Genomic DNA, 14651 nt, shown 5'->3' with positions numbered 1-14651 from the left:
GCCTGGCCCGGGGGGGGATGGCTGCATCACACCTCGGTTGTGACAGGGACGTGCCACTGCTTATGGCATCGGGTGGGCACAGGGAAGAGCCAGAGGGACGCAAGGAGACACCCATATGGTACCCAGCCAGGGCTACCAGCCATGGGGAGCCTGTCCCCATCACTCCCCATCACCCACCATGAGCATCTCGCTGGTCAGGGAGTTGACCAGGTCGGAGACGGAGGAGCGAGGCTCCGTCTTGCGGTCGGACTCATCATGTGGTGGCTGCCCTGGCACCGGTGCCGTGGTCACCGCCTTGCCACCGGCCGGTAACCTGGGGAAAGAGAGGCAGGGGCTCAGAGGAGAGGGGCCGAGAGCCGAGGGTGAGACAGCGAGATCCGTCTCCCAGCAGGTGCTGCGCCCGGGCTGGGATGCAGGGCTGGGATGCAGGGATACCCGGCACCGGCGGCTGCGTGCCACCAGCATCCCCACATCCTGGATGGTGCAGGCAGCTGGTTCTGCCTGTGCTGCTGCCAGCTCGTGCCCTAAGACCTACACACATCACCTCAGAGCACAACAGAAGGTCCCACGGTGCCCGTGTCTCCCCCAGCATCAGCAGAACCCATGGTGATACTGGGGCAGCCGCTCAGCCATGTGGCCCCCCAGTCCCTGTCTGCACTTCACACGGCCCATTTCCACCCTGGTGAGGTCCAGTGTAGCTGACACATGGGTGCTTCATGCTGTGCTGTGCGCTCAGCACCCGGTGCCAACCACCCCTTGTCCCTCTGCCATAGAGCCCCCCTGTGCCCCACAGCCAGGACCACTGCCCTGGCTCTAGAGACCAGGTCTGGAGGGGCCGTGGCAGCGGCTCCTGGCTGGGTGCGGGATGATGGACACGGTGCCAGGGAGGGAACATCCCAGAGGGAAGGTGGAGAGCCAGGAGCACACAGACAGAGCAGCAACGGAGGCACCCACCAAGGCCACGCTGCGCAGGGACAACAGGGATGGGCAGCACTGAGCGGCCCCACGATGCAGAGGGGGGGGTACGTGCACACGGACAGCACCCCACACCGCACCATCCCGAGCCGAGGCATGATGCTGGGATATACACAGCCCCAGCACGGCCCCACAGGGTCACAAAGCCACCATCATGCCACTGGGACATGCCAAGCACACGCAGACACACACACACACACACACACACTGATGGAGATGCAGAAGGGGGCCCTGGGGGTGATGGGGATGGCAGCAAAGGGGTGGCCGCCCTCTCACACACGCACGCGGTTCAGCCGCGCCGCTGGGACGGCACCAAGGGAGGACCGGAGAGCCCGAGGCAGCTGGGGAGGTAAAACCAGGTTAAAACCAGAGGGAAAATGGAAGCAGAGGAGCTGGTGGTGGGAGCCGCTGGGCGAGAGGCGCCGGTGGAGCGGTGGGTGCCGGGGTGAGGGCACCATGTGCCAGCGGAGGTCGAGGACAGCAAGAGAGAAAGAGCAAGGAAAGAGCAAGAGAAGGAGGAGAAGCATCATCCGCTGCTGGCCTGCAGGGAGGGAATGGGGAGAGAGGAGCGGGGAGGTGGACGGACAGAGAGAGGCTGGTTGGTCTCCGGGACAGGAGCCGCGCTGGAGCCGGGCTGGAGCCGCCGGGAATGGGCTGGAAGGAAGAAGCTGAGAACTAGGGATGGAGGAGACGTTTTGGGGTGGAAGAGCCGGGGGTCGGCAGCGCCGGGTGGGCAGGAAGGAGCAGAGGATGAAGCCAATGCTGGCTGAGCCCCCCATGTCCCATGGGATCCAGGGGAATAGGGAGCAGGGGATGGATGTGGAGGCCATGCATGCGCCGGGATGGGGCTTTGGGTTCAGCGAGCTGGTGGAAGCAGGGAGCAGGGTCTTGCTGCGGCCCCCACTGCCACGCAGGGTCCCCCATCCCCATCACCCAGCACAGGGCAGCCAGCACGGGCCCGTCTGCGCAGCGCGGCGCCGGTAAAGGGAAGTGCTAAAAGATGGAGCGAAACCAAGCGGGTGCAGGGTTAAAAATAGGCGCTGGGCGAGAACGGTGCCAGTTCATCACCACGGCGAGCACACGGGGAGGCAGAACCCGCCGGCTTCACACCTCCTCCCCGCTCCCGAGAGGGGATTAACACCCGCTCCCGGCAGCGCAGGGCCCCTCTGCTCCTGCCGGTGCCGGTGCCAGATGTGGTGCTGAGCCTTTGGCACCCCGAGAAGGCAGGAGCAGGCGGAGGCGCAGCTTGCTTGGAGGAAAAAGGGGGGTAACGCGTGTCCGTCCCCCCCCCCCCCAGCCTGTTGCGCTTGCTCTGCCCTTGGTTGAGCACTGGGGCTCTAAGGGATGAGCACAAGCCACTGCAGGGATGTCCGCACATCCCTCACGGTGCTGCCAGCCCCACACCGGGCTGCAAACGGCGCGATGGACCAGCCATGCGTGAGGATGGGATGCGGCACCAGCGGGGGCATCCCATCCGTGCGTCCCTGCTCCCGAGGTGTGCCCCCCCCCAGCATGCAGCCGGGATGGGAGGGCTGGAGGTGGGGACGGCAGGAGGGGAAGGGCAGGGAGAGAGGAGGAAGGGATTGGGGTGGGGGGGGGGGGGTTCCTCTCGGTGCCGCTGCTCCAAAGGCAGAACCGCGGGTGCCGGCGGGCGAGAGCTGCAGACGTGGCGGTGCCCGCTGGGGCCACCCTGTGCCGCTCCAACCTTGGCGCTCCACGAGGCCAGCCTCCTCCTCCTCCTCCTCCTCCACCCTGCGTGAGGCCCTGGTCTCCTCCTGCGGGACTGCCCTCGTCCTCGCTCATACCTCTTGTCCCCCTGAGCGTTCGGCTGGTTCGGCTGCGTCCCAGCGGGTTGCAGGTCGGGGATATTGGCAAAGTCATCTTGCTCTGAGAGTCCCAAAACCAGGGATAACACCACCATCCGGCCTTCCCTGCCCAGGCATCCCCGCAGGCAGCGGGAGAGAGAGAAAGAGAAAGAGGAGAACACAGCATCAGGCAGAGAACAGGCAGGAGCCGCTGGAGCACCGAGGTCCCCCGATGGCAAAGGGACCCCGGCTCTGCCCGCTGGAGGTGATGGGCACAGAGGGCTGTGGGGAGAAAGGTGCCAGCTCCTGGGACACTTGGGTACCACCACCACCCTTCTCCTCCACTGGTCCAAGCCGAGGGGGGGAAGATGATGTCCAGAGGGGCTGGGGCTAAGGGGTAGAGCAACAGGAGCGAGGTGCCAGCATCCTTCCAGGGAGGAGGAGATGGCAGTGCCATGGCTGAGGCTCTTTGCCCGTCTCTGGCACTGCTGGCACAGCCTCCCCGGGCCTGTAACCACGTTTATGCCATGGTGATAGCAGGATAAAGAGCAAAAGCAAAGTGAAAGCTTTGGGAAGCAGCTCTGGTGAATGGAAGCAGCTCCTCCACTGGGAAGTGGCACGCTGGGTTGGTACATTGCAGCTCTGCGGCTCTTCCTCCCATCCCAGCAATAAAGGCTGGGATCCAGCACCAGGAAACAGGGGGAATGCGGCCCTTGGGATGGCGAATGAGCCACATCACATTGGGAAGCTGGCAAATGGGGCCTCTTGTGGGAGAGGGCAGAGCTGGCATTGGGAAGAGTTGGGGGGCACTGGCTGGCTGGTGGTGAGGATGGATGGGGGGGTTCAGCCTCTCCATTGCTGCCTGTGAAGGCAGGAGTGGGGTAGGCAGCCAAATTCGTGTCTCTTAGGGCATTTCCCACCTAACCCTGATGCAGAAGGTGCTGCACTGAGCAGGATCAGACCTGTGTCCCCTACCCTGAGCACTACGAGCCTGTGGGAAGTGCATCCAGCACCTCAGCATTGCCCTTCCTGGAGCTCTGGGTGGCAAACAGAGGCCAAGGGGGAGCAGGAGGACCTTGGGGAGGATGGAGGCTGGGGGGGGGGGGGGGGTGGTGTCTCCATGGAGGAGTGACAGTGTCATGTGCTGGGATATGGTCACAGCACGGGACTCAGATTAGCCCTCAGTGCTTGAGGGCTGAGAGGCAGCGCTGATACAGGAGATAGGGTTAAGCCAGATTAAAGACCACACGACTGCGGCAGCTCGATATCGGGGCTGAACAGATGCTCACCCCTGCATGGGGGTCACCACCACTATGGCTGACCCCCCCCATTCCTCCCTGGGGCAATGTCACTCCTTGGGGACCACACCAGAGGTTGTCCCATGGGCTGGAACACCCCTGCACTCCCTGGGGACCAAAGGAGATCTGAGCATCTACATGGAGAGTGATGGGCAGCAAAGCCAGAGGGCAAAGGAAGCTGGGGAGGGTGAGGGGTCTATCCCTGAGCCCCCAGGGTGGGTGAGCTGGGATGGGGATGGTGGGAGCTGGCTCTTCTCGATGGCTGTGGGTAGTGGTTCCCTGAGGAGGAGCTGGCTGAGCAGAGGAGAGAGCAGAGGAGAATGCAGCAGAGAGGAGAAGGAGAAGGAGGAGAAGGAGAAGAGAAGGAGAAGGAGGAGAAGAGAAAGAGAAGGAGAAGGAGAAGAGAAAGAGAAGGAGAGAAGGAGAAGAGAAAGAGAAGAAGAGAAGGAGAAGGAGGAGAAAGAGAAGGAGAAGGAGAAGGAGAAGGAGAAGGAGGAGAAAGAGAAGGAGAAGGAGAAGGAGGAGAAGGAAAGGAGGAGGAAAAGGAGGAGAAGGAGAGGCAAAGGAAGAGAAGGAAGAAGAGAGAGAAGAGGAGAGGAAGAGAAGGAAGTGGAGAGGGGTGATGAGAAGGGAGAGCAATGGGGAGAGCAGAGGAGAGAGAAGAATGTGAAGGGGAGCAGAACAGGGAGCAGAGGAGAATGCCAGGGAGAGAGCCATGGAGAGGGCAAATGAGAGAGCGAAAGAGAAAGCAAAGGACAGAGCAATGGAGAGAGCAAAGCCAAGAGCAAAGGAGCCAGCCAAGGGGAGAGCAGAAGAGCGCACACTTACAGGAAGGACTTCATGTCCAAGCCGCGGTTGCGGATCTGCCCCACCACATGGTCCCAGCTGCCGGGATTGGAGCGGCTCCGGCCGCCGGCCGTCTGGTGCTTGGAGCCGGCGGCGATGCCGGGGCGCGCCTGGCCCCCGCGGGAGCCCCGGGCGGTGCCGGTGCCGGTGCCGGTGCCGGTGCCGGTGCCGGCCGAGGAGCCGCTGTGAGCCTGGAGGTGGCCCAGGCTCTGGCTGGTGGTGGGCTGGCTGTGGTTGGAGCGCTGGTGCTGGCTGAGGGGCTGCTGCAGACTTTGCTGGCGCATGAGCGTGCGGGGCCTCTGGCATTTGGGGTCGCCTGCTGAGGTGGGGATATACTCAAGGGTAGTGGCTGTGGACAAGGTGGAGTCCTCGAAACTTAGGGAGAGGAAGGGCAGAGGAGAGGAGAGAAAGGAGAAGAAGGTGAAGGGGTAGAATTGGAGGAAGGAAAAGAAGAGAGTTAGAGAGAAGATGCCCCAGCGCAGGGAGCGCTCCGGCAGCGCCCAGCGGATGCAGCCACCGGTTCCTCTGCCCCTGCGCCCCGGCTCGCCGCTGGCCCGGCGCTGTCGCACCGCTGCCATGTCGCTGGTGATGGGGGTGATGGTGCTGGGTGCCCTCCCTCTCCCGTGCCTGCCGTGCAGCAGCAGGCACCTTCCCAGCGCGCCGGGCGACCTCATCTGCCAGCTGAGTAATTAGGCTGCTGCGTGGAAGGCGAGTCCCGTGGCGCCCGCTCACGTGCTGCCATCCCCATCCCCATCTCCATCCCTCCCAGCCCAGCACCCGCTGGGTCTCAGCATCACCCATCCCATGGGACTGTGCCAAATGGGGTTCCACAGTGATGGAGAGGGTCGAGCCACCCGTGGTGGGGACGAATCAGCCAGCTCCCCAGCGGTGAGGGACCCCGTTAGGGTCCAGCCACGCTCCCAGTGCTCCAACGGTGGGATGGGGGTGATGCAGACGCGGCCCCAGTGGGACTGGGAGAGCAGGGATGCCCAGCCCTGCGTGGAACGGGTTCATCTGGTTGTTGGAAAGGGAATAGCAGGCACGGGAAGCGGCGGTGCCCATCGCTGGCCATGCAGCACATGCGTGGCGTGGCCCATGCAGCCAGGCAAGGTGCTGATGCCCACAGCAGCCTGCAAAGCTCGTGGCTGTGAGACCAAGGAGGGTCCATCCAGCCTGGCCAAAGCTCTCAGGACCACACCAGGCCTGGCCCCACCTCCAGCAACAGCCACGGAGCAAACCGCAGTCCCCTGCATGGTGGTGAAGCTGTGCGGTCGCGCATTGCCAGCAGCGGGGGGCCGGCGGGGGGGGGGGGGGGGCAGGATAAAGAGCTTACAACATAAAAAATAGAGGGGAAGAAAGAGCGAAAGGGGAGAGAAAGGGAGAGAGGAGGGAGGGGGAGTGAGAGGAGCTGAGAGCTGGGATGGATCCAGCCCCATGGAAGGGCTGAAGGCAGCGGGGCACTGCCCGGGCGCTGCTCCGTGCGTCCCCCCACTGCGCCTGCCGCCGACCTCCTTTTGCTTTCCTCCCAAATCCCAAATTAGTTCCATTTACAACCTCTCACTCACAGGAAACTAAATCTGGCTCCTCTCGGCCCCGAGCCAGCCGGAGGCGCGAGCTCCTGCCAGCACTGTGCCAGGCGGCAGCACACCCTGCCTGCACCCTGCCTGCACCCTGCACACACTGTAGGTACCCTGCACACCCTGCTCGTACCCTGCGTCCCCTGCCTACATGCTGCACATCCTGCCTGCACCCTGCACACCCCGCAGGTACCCTGCGCACCCTGCTTGTACCCTTCATACCCTGCCTGCATGCTGCACATCCTGCCTGCACGCTGCACATTCTGCCTGCACGCTGCACACCCTGCCTGCACCCTGTAAAACCTTGCCTGCACACCGCACAACCTGCCTGCACCCTGCTTGTACTCTGTATACCTTTCTTGCGTGCTGTACATCCTGCCTGCACCCTGTGCAACCTGCCTTTACCCTGCCTTTAGCATGCCTGCACCTTGCACACCCTACCTGTACAACCTGCCTGCACCCTGTGCAACCTGCCTTTACCCTGCCTTTAGCATGCCTGCACCTTGCACACCCTACCTGTACAACCTGCCTGCATCCTGCCTGTACCCTTCACACCCAGCCTGTATTCTGTACACCCCGCCTGTACCCTGCACACCCTGTCTGTACAACCTGCCTTCACCCTTCACACCCTGCCTGTATTCTGTACACCCTGCCTGTGTACCCTGCACATCGTGTCTGTACAACCTGCCTGCACCCTGCCTGTACCCTGCCTACCCTGCCTGTACCCTTCATACCCTGCCTGCATCCTTCATACCCTGCCTGTGTACCTTGCCTGTACCCTCTGCCTGTACCCCCTGCCCACATCCCCTGCACGCCCTGCCTCTACTCTGCCTGCACACCCTCCTGCACCCATCCTGCACCCATCCTGCACCCTCCTGCACTCTGCCTGCACACCCTCCTGCACCCATCTGGGTGTCCCCGGTACCAGAGGAGGGTCACAGCAGCTGACCCCCCGTGAACACCCGTAAACCCAAAAGCTCTGTACAAAAGAGACACTGAAAGGCAGGAGGATGCTCCTCTGGTGGCTTCCATTTCCCGTTAACTCTGCCCTTGCTGCCTATGAGGTACAGCCTCGTCCATCCAGCATCCGCCTGTCCAGCTCCCAACCCCTCCAGGCTCTGGAGCCAGGAGAACAGAGCCCATCCCCACACCAGCATCACTCCAAACAGGTACTGCAGCTCCCAACAGGGGGGACACCAACCTCTGGGGCTCCAGGAGGCAGTTGGGGTTTGACCAAGACATCAGGAGCGGCCTTTCCCCTTTGAAAAGGTTTTCTCCCTACCAACAAGGCTGGAAGAAGCCATTGGGAATGAGGAACAGCAGCGCCTTTGCCATCATCACTGAGCTCTCTGAGGGTGCCGGGACCCACCAGGAGCATCGGAACCAGGGAACCAGAGCAGAGACAGAATGCAGGATGGAGCCCACAGCCAGATCAATCACCCATGGTCACTGCCAGCAATGGAGGGTCTCACCAAGACCCTCACCCAGGTTTGCCACTGCCAAAGCTCTGGTTTTCCCCTAAATCTGATAAACCACCATATTCCCAACCTATCTGCCAGTATCGGGCTGTGGAGCCGCAAATGAGATGCCGGCGCCGGGTCTCATGGGTCAGGGAAGAGGCTGGTGACGGCCACATCCTAGGGATGGGGAGATGGGATTGCAGCTCCTGCCTTTGGGCCATCACCACGATGACGCTCCAAGGGAACCTCACTGGGGACACGGAGCGGCACTGAACAAAGCCACCCTCGGCGCTGGAAACACACCGGGAACAGCACCCAAAGGCGCTTCTCTGCAGCCAAAACCGTGCCAAACCCCAGGCAGGGGCACGGGCAGCTCCTCAACTGCGGTGACTCCCGGTGACCCCCATCCAAGCACGCTGTCGGTGGAGGTGTGTGTGTGGGGGGGCTCCGTGCCGGGTGCGTGCTCACTCACTTGGACAGGCTGAGCTTCCCTGCGGCCAAGTGGCTCTGCACCGTGTGCCAGCGGCCTCGCGCTGCCTTCCCCGCGCCGGGCTCGCTGTGGGCAGAGATGCTGCTCCTCAGGCCGTCCTCGCCGAGCCGCTGCTTGTCCCCAGGGCGGCCGTCGCGGTCCCCCGCCAACCCCGCCGCGGCCGATGCCGTCAGCTTGGCCCCTGATAACAGAGAGCCACTGGGCCGGGCCGGCGGCCAGACCCCCCCAGGACAGACAAGGAAGGAAGCCAGACGGATGGACATAAGAAAGAAGGAGCCGTTTGATAGGGATCAAGGGGTTACAAGGGAGAGAGCCGGAAAGGGGGGACAGACGGACAAGAGACGGACAGACAGACAGAGAGAGAAAGAGAGACATCAGCACTGCAAAAGAAAAGGGGTCCTGGCTGGGGGGTGCGCGGGGGCCTCGGCAGAACCATCCAACGTAAAGGGGCAGGGGGAGGGCTCGGGGGGAGGGTCCCGCTCGCCGGCAGCCCAGCCCCGGGGGGGACCCGTCCCCGCCACCGAGGGGGTGCCCCCAACGCGCAACCCCATCCTGTGCCGCGGCGGAGAGGATGATGGGGGGACCCAGCGGGAAGGAGGGGTTGCTCGTCTCCATGGGGCTGCCCATGGGTGGCGTGCGGGGAGCCCGGGAGAAGGAGGAAGGAAGGAGGAAGAGGAGGAGGAGGAGGAAGGCGAGTGGGTGCTGCCCATATACTCACTACACGGAGCAAACCAGGTAAGGAGAGACTCACTTGAGGGAAAGGCGCGGGTCACCGTACGGGGCGTAAGGTGAAATGTTTAGTATAAACTCCTTGGGAGGGTAGGAGCTCCATTTCTGCTGCACTGTGTTGTCATTGTTATTCCAAAAGTCTCTGTCTAGATCGCTACAGCGGCCGGAGACCAGGGCGGAGAGAAAAAGGGAAATACAAGAGAAAGAAGCTGAATTCCTGTGAGAGGGAAGGAAAAGCAGCCCTCAAGCCCCGGAGCGCCGGGATCCTGCGGAGAGACACGGGGCTGCCCACCCCTCGGCCGTCAACACGCACACACACACAGGAGGAGAGATGGATGGATGGAGGCATGGAGCAGGGAAGAGCTGTGGAGAGACAGGAGCGGGCGGCTCCATTGGCTGGGGAGGAGAGAAGGATGGTGCGGGGTTAGAGAGGTGCTGGTGAGCGCGGTGTGATGAGCACGTGTCTGTGTGTCCTTGGTACATGTGTCTATGGGTCCTTGGTACGTGTGTCTATGGGTCCTTATCATGTGTGTCTTTGTTCTCATCACACGTGTCTGTGTGTCTCCATCACATATGTCTGTGTGTCCCTGGTACATGTGTCTGTGTCCTCGTCATGTGTGTCTGTGTGTCTCCATCACGTGTGTCTATTTGTGCTTGGTACATGTGTCTGTGTGTCCTTGGTACATGTGGCTATGTGCCCTCATAATGCATATCTATGTGTTCTCATCACGTGTGTCCCCATCACACGTGTCTGTGTGCCCCCAGCACATGTGTCTGTATGTCCTCATCACACGTGTCTGTGTGTCCTCATCGTGTGTGTCTGTGTTCATCCATCACACGTCTGTGTGTCCGTGGTACATGTGCCTGTGTGTCCTTGTCATGCGTGTCTATGTGTCCTCATCATGCATGTCTATGTGTTCTCATCACGTGTGTTCCCATCACATGTGTGTCTGTGTGTCCCCATCGCATGTGTCTGTGTGTCCCCATCACACGTGTCTGTGTGTCCCCATCACACATGTCTGTGTGTCCTCGCCTCCTCAGCAGCCAGGTCCTGGAAGCGCACATTGCTTGGTTAACCATGCTGCTGCTGCATGTTGGAGACCCCTCCGGGTCCCCTCCTTCCAAACCAGACCATTGCCAGCACCAAGCCTGAACCTCCTGGCTCCAGCAAGCGACCCACAGCATCCCACTATAGCTGTGTGCTGGGGGCTGTGGAGCCCAGCAGCTCCTCACTGATGCTGGGGTCTTGCCCAGTCCCCGTTGATGTCCAACAGTGGCTCTGGGTTGATGGAACCCATTGGAGCTGGGGATGGAGAGCCCCATGAGCCATGGCATCAGGAGGGGATGTGCCTCCTCCTCCAGTCCCCACTGTGGCCAGGAGCCACTGACCAGACTGTGCCCAATGGAGAGGTGGCCAAGGTAGCCCCAGATGCTTGCACCCCAATAACACCCTGGGCAGACCAGGCCAGCAAGGGAGGGGGTTGCAGCAGTCTTGCTCCAGTCACAGGCTATTTCCTCCTGGTTGTCCATCCCTGGCTCTTCCCAAGAGCCCTGTGGGATGCCAGAGGGGTTCAGGGGGCAGAGCCGGAGCTGGGGTGCCTGGGAGAGCCCCCCTTGGCTGCCAACACCCTGCCTCACTCCGTACGCAGTGCTATGAGATGCCTCATCTCCCACCACCTATCCCAGCCACATCCCTGTTGCCTGTGGTCTGCAGAGCTGTGCCAACCATGCACACAGGGAGGGCTCCATCAGTGTGACCTGGAGCATCCTTAGGGACACCCATACTGAGGTCCCCATGGCTCCATCTGGTCATGCCCATAGCTTGGTGGGTGAACCAAAAGGGGTTCCTGAGGGTGCTGGAGACACCCATCAGCTCTCCCAGACCCCTTCTTCCATTAAGACTGGGAGATACGGGAACACCCTTGCCCCATCCAGGGGGATGATCCCATCCTGCAGCAGCTGCCGGAGGAGCAGGGACCAGTGATGCTTTGGCAGCACCATGGGCATCACCCATGGCTCAGTCTCGCTGGCATCCCTCACTCTGCCAAAGAGCTGGGCATGGACCATCCTTTCTGGGAGCAGAGGGACGGCCACCTCTGACCCCAAAGAGGGACTTCCCTGCTTCCAATGGGGATGGCATCGATCCGGCACGGGATGATGGGGGGCTGGCATGCGCTGCTGCTGTGCCAGACCCATGGGCACAGGGGCCCCTCTTCACCCCTGCCCCTGGAACCTACTTGATGGTTTTCTTCTCACTGCGGCCTCGGCTGGAGTCCGGAGTTCCCACAGTCTCCAGGGAAGTCTTGTAACGCTTACCCTGCGGACAGGAGAGGATTGGGGGGGTCAGGGGTGGCAGCGAGACCCCCCCGCAGCAGAGGATGGGGATGGGAGTGACCAGGGCTGCAGCTCCATCACCTGGAGGGGTTGAATCACAGAAGGTGAAAGGAGCTTAAAGCTCATCCACCTCCAACCCCTGCCACGGGCAGGGACCCCTTCCACTGGAGCAGCTTGCTCCAAGCCCCTGTGTCCAACCTGGCCTTGGGCACTGCCAGGGATGGGGCAGCCACAGCTTCTCTGGGCACCCTGTGCCAGCGCCTCAGCACCCTCACAGGGAAGAGCTTCTGCCTAAGAGCTCAGCTCAGTCTCCCCTCGGGCAGGTTCAAGCCATTCCCCTTGGCCTGTCCCTACAGGCCCTTGTCCCAAGCCCCTCTCCAGGTTCCCTGCAGCCCCTTTAGGCACTGGAGCTGCTCTGAGGTCTCCCCTTCAGGAGCCTTCTCTTCTCCAGGCTGCCCCAGCCCAGCTCTCTCAGCCTGGCTCCAGAGCAGAGCTGCTCCAGCCCTCGCAGCATTCCCATGGCCTCCTCTGGCCTCACTCCAACAGCTCCGTGTCCCTCCTGTGTTGGGGTGAGTTTGATTTTGCCCTTTCCCCTTACAGCTCCCCAGTCGCTGGGCTCCATCCCATCGATCCAGGCAGGAAAACTCCTGATAGCTGCGTCCCTTGGTCCATAGGAGCCAGCAAAGGCGCCAGGGAGATGCTGACCTGGTGGCCTGGTTTCAGCTGTAACACTTATTTATTCTTATTCCTAGTATCTGGTGCAGTGCTGGGCTTGGGCTTTAGTGTGAGAATGATGCTGATAACGGCACTGATGCTTTAGCTGTTGCTCAGTAGCACTTACCCTGACCAAGGACTGCTCAGTCTCGTGTTCTGCCAGTGAGGAAGGGCACGAGAAGCCAGGGTGGAGCAGAGACAGCACCCCTGACCTATATCCAAAGGGGTATTCCACACCATTCCATACATCATGCTCTGAATAGAAACTGGGGAGAGTCACCCAGAAGGGACTGGTCACTGCTTGGGTCAGGCTGGGTATCAATCAATGGGTACTGATCAATTGTATTGGACATCACTTGTGTTTATTGGTTTCTTTCCTTTTCCCTTTTAGTTTTAATGTTATTTCCCTTATCATTGTTATTAGTTATATATGCATTATATTATACTTTAGTTATTAATCTCTTCTTATCTGAACCCTAGGTTTGATTTGATTCATCCTTTGATTCTCCTCCCCATCCCAGTGTGATGCTGAGTTGCCGGCTGGGTCTAAACCACAATCCCCTGTCTCCTGGTCACTGTCCCTAAGGGTACAGGAGAGCAGCAGCCACCTCCTGAGGACCCTTCCATGGCCTCACCAAGGTAGGAGCTGGCAATTTTAGGCTTAATGAACCTCAGTTAATTGAGTTCCACCTTCTCCAGCACTAGGGAAGAGCTGAAACGTGATAATGGAGCTGGAGCTTCCTCCTAACTGGGGCTTGAAATCAGGGCACTTTGCTGTGGTTTCCAATGCAGGTTGAGCACAAGCTCCCATCCAGGGAGGGCAGGAGCACAGTTAATGCCAGTTAGGAGACAATGAGGAGTGGGATGGGAGCAGCTGCTGGAGCAGGAGGGGTTTGTGGCCTGGGAGTATCCTTCCTGCAGGAGCCAGTGCACGGAGCTGCAGGGATGTTGGATCTCCTTGGATGCCTATGGGCCTGTCCTGCTTGGATCTGCAGGGTTATTGGAGCTCCTTAGATACCCATGAGCTAATTCTGTTGGGATCTGCATGGATACCCAACCTCCTTCGATGACCATGGCTATTTCTGCTGGGATCTACAGGGATCTTGGACCTCCTTGGATGACTATGAGCTAATCCTGCCTGGATCTGCAGGGCTGTGGGATCTCCTTGGATGCCCATGGGCTAATCCTGCCTGGATCTTCAGGGTTACCCAACTTTCTTGGATGCCTATGGGCTAATCCTGCCAGGAGCTGCAGGGATATTGGACCTCTTTGGATGCCTATGGGCTAATCCCGCCTGGATCATCAGGGATACACAATCTCTTTGGTTGCCCATGGGTGAATCCTGGTGGGATCAGCAGGGATGCGGGACCACCTTGGATGCCCATGGACCATCTCAGACAGAGCCAGCACTGCGCTGAGCATTGTCCCCAGCCGGGCACAGCCCAGGGCTCATGGGGACACAGCTGCTGGCCCCTGCTCTCCCAGCACAAGCCAACTGGGGCCAGTCACTCAGCGGGTTTGGCTGTGGTTCCCAAGCAGCCATTCCAGCTCCGTCGAGGGCCTCTCCATTCCCAGCCTGAACGTCTTCCCGGCCAATTTATCCTTCTTTGTTCCTCTGCCAGCTTCATCCTTCGGTACAACCGGCCCTTCTCCTCCTGCTCCTCAACCCTCCATCACATCCACCTCTGGGTGGTACCAGCCAGACTCACAAGCTCCTTCCCATCCACTCCCCACTGCTCGCACATCCACAGCCAAACCCCATCTCCCATTCCCAAGGGATCTCTGCCTTCCCACTCAGTATGGCATTGCCAGGGTGGACACCTCAGAGGATGCCACCACCACAGCACTTGACCCAGATTTGAATCTGATGGTGAAGGAAACATGGCCACAAACCAGATCCTGGTCCGTGGAGAGGAGGAAGAAGGATGGAGAGGAGCAGGAAGGATGCAGAGCAGGAGGAAGCTCCGGCTCAAGCCAAAACCCCCTTTAGCCACAGTGGGGCTCAAAGTGGGGTGCCCTGTGAGTGCTGTAGAGCTGATGTGTGGGGCACAGCAATGGCAGAGCTGCCTTATGGCACCCAGCACTGCCAGACACGGGCTGGCCACCTTCCCATGGGGCTCTTCCAGGCAGGAGCGTGCCCAGCAGGACAAGGGCCAGCTTCCTGCTCATCACAAATATATCTATATCTCTATCTATGTATTTGGAAACTTCCCTTTATGCTGCACAAACAGTTTTGCCCAAACATTAAATTATCACATCCCCTAAAGAGCAGAAGGGAAGCTGCAGCCAGCGCCTGACACAAAGCGCTCTCGGCGTCTTGTCTTTATCTGCTGGCATCAGTGGGCATTGCCCCCCCATCCAGCGGGACCCCCATACCCAGGGCGAGGAGAAGGGGTCCCCCCACCCATCCATCACGGGACGCT

General features: G+C 60.6%; 1 protein-coding gene across 1 annotated transcript in view; it reads right to left on the bottom strand.

Annotated features, from left to right (window-relative positions):
* Positions 1-14651, bottom strand: part of SYT7 (synaptotagmin 7) — a 30698-nt gene that overhangs the window by 4260 nt on the left and 11787 nt on the right. Inside the window, exons 3-8 of the mRNA XM_065684040.1 lie at positions 11418-11497; positions 9203-9334; positions 8434-8649; positions 4907-5299; positions 2781-2906; positions 178-313 (exon numbers count right to left, since the gene is read on the bottom strand). Of these exons, the coding sequence (XP_065540112.1) occupies positions 178-313; positions 2781-2906; positions 4907-5299; positions 8434-8649; positions 9203-9334; positions 11418-11497 (1083 nt within the window). The remainder of the gene's footprint in view (positions 1-177; positions 314-2780; positions 2907-4906; positions 5300-8433; positions 8650-9202; positions 9335-11417; positions 11498-14651) is intronic.

Source organism: Lathamus discolor, chromosome 6 (assembly GCF_037157495.1).
Source record: "Lathamus discolor isolate bLatDis1 chromosome 6, bLatDis1.hap1, whole genome shotgun sequence".
Taxonomy (NCBI): Eukaryota; Metazoa; Chordata; class Aves; order Psittaciformes; family Psittacidae; genus Lathamus; species Lathamus discolor.
The sequence above is the reverse complement of the archived record's forward strand: the minus strand, read 5'-3'. Positions and strand labels throughout refer to the sequence as shown.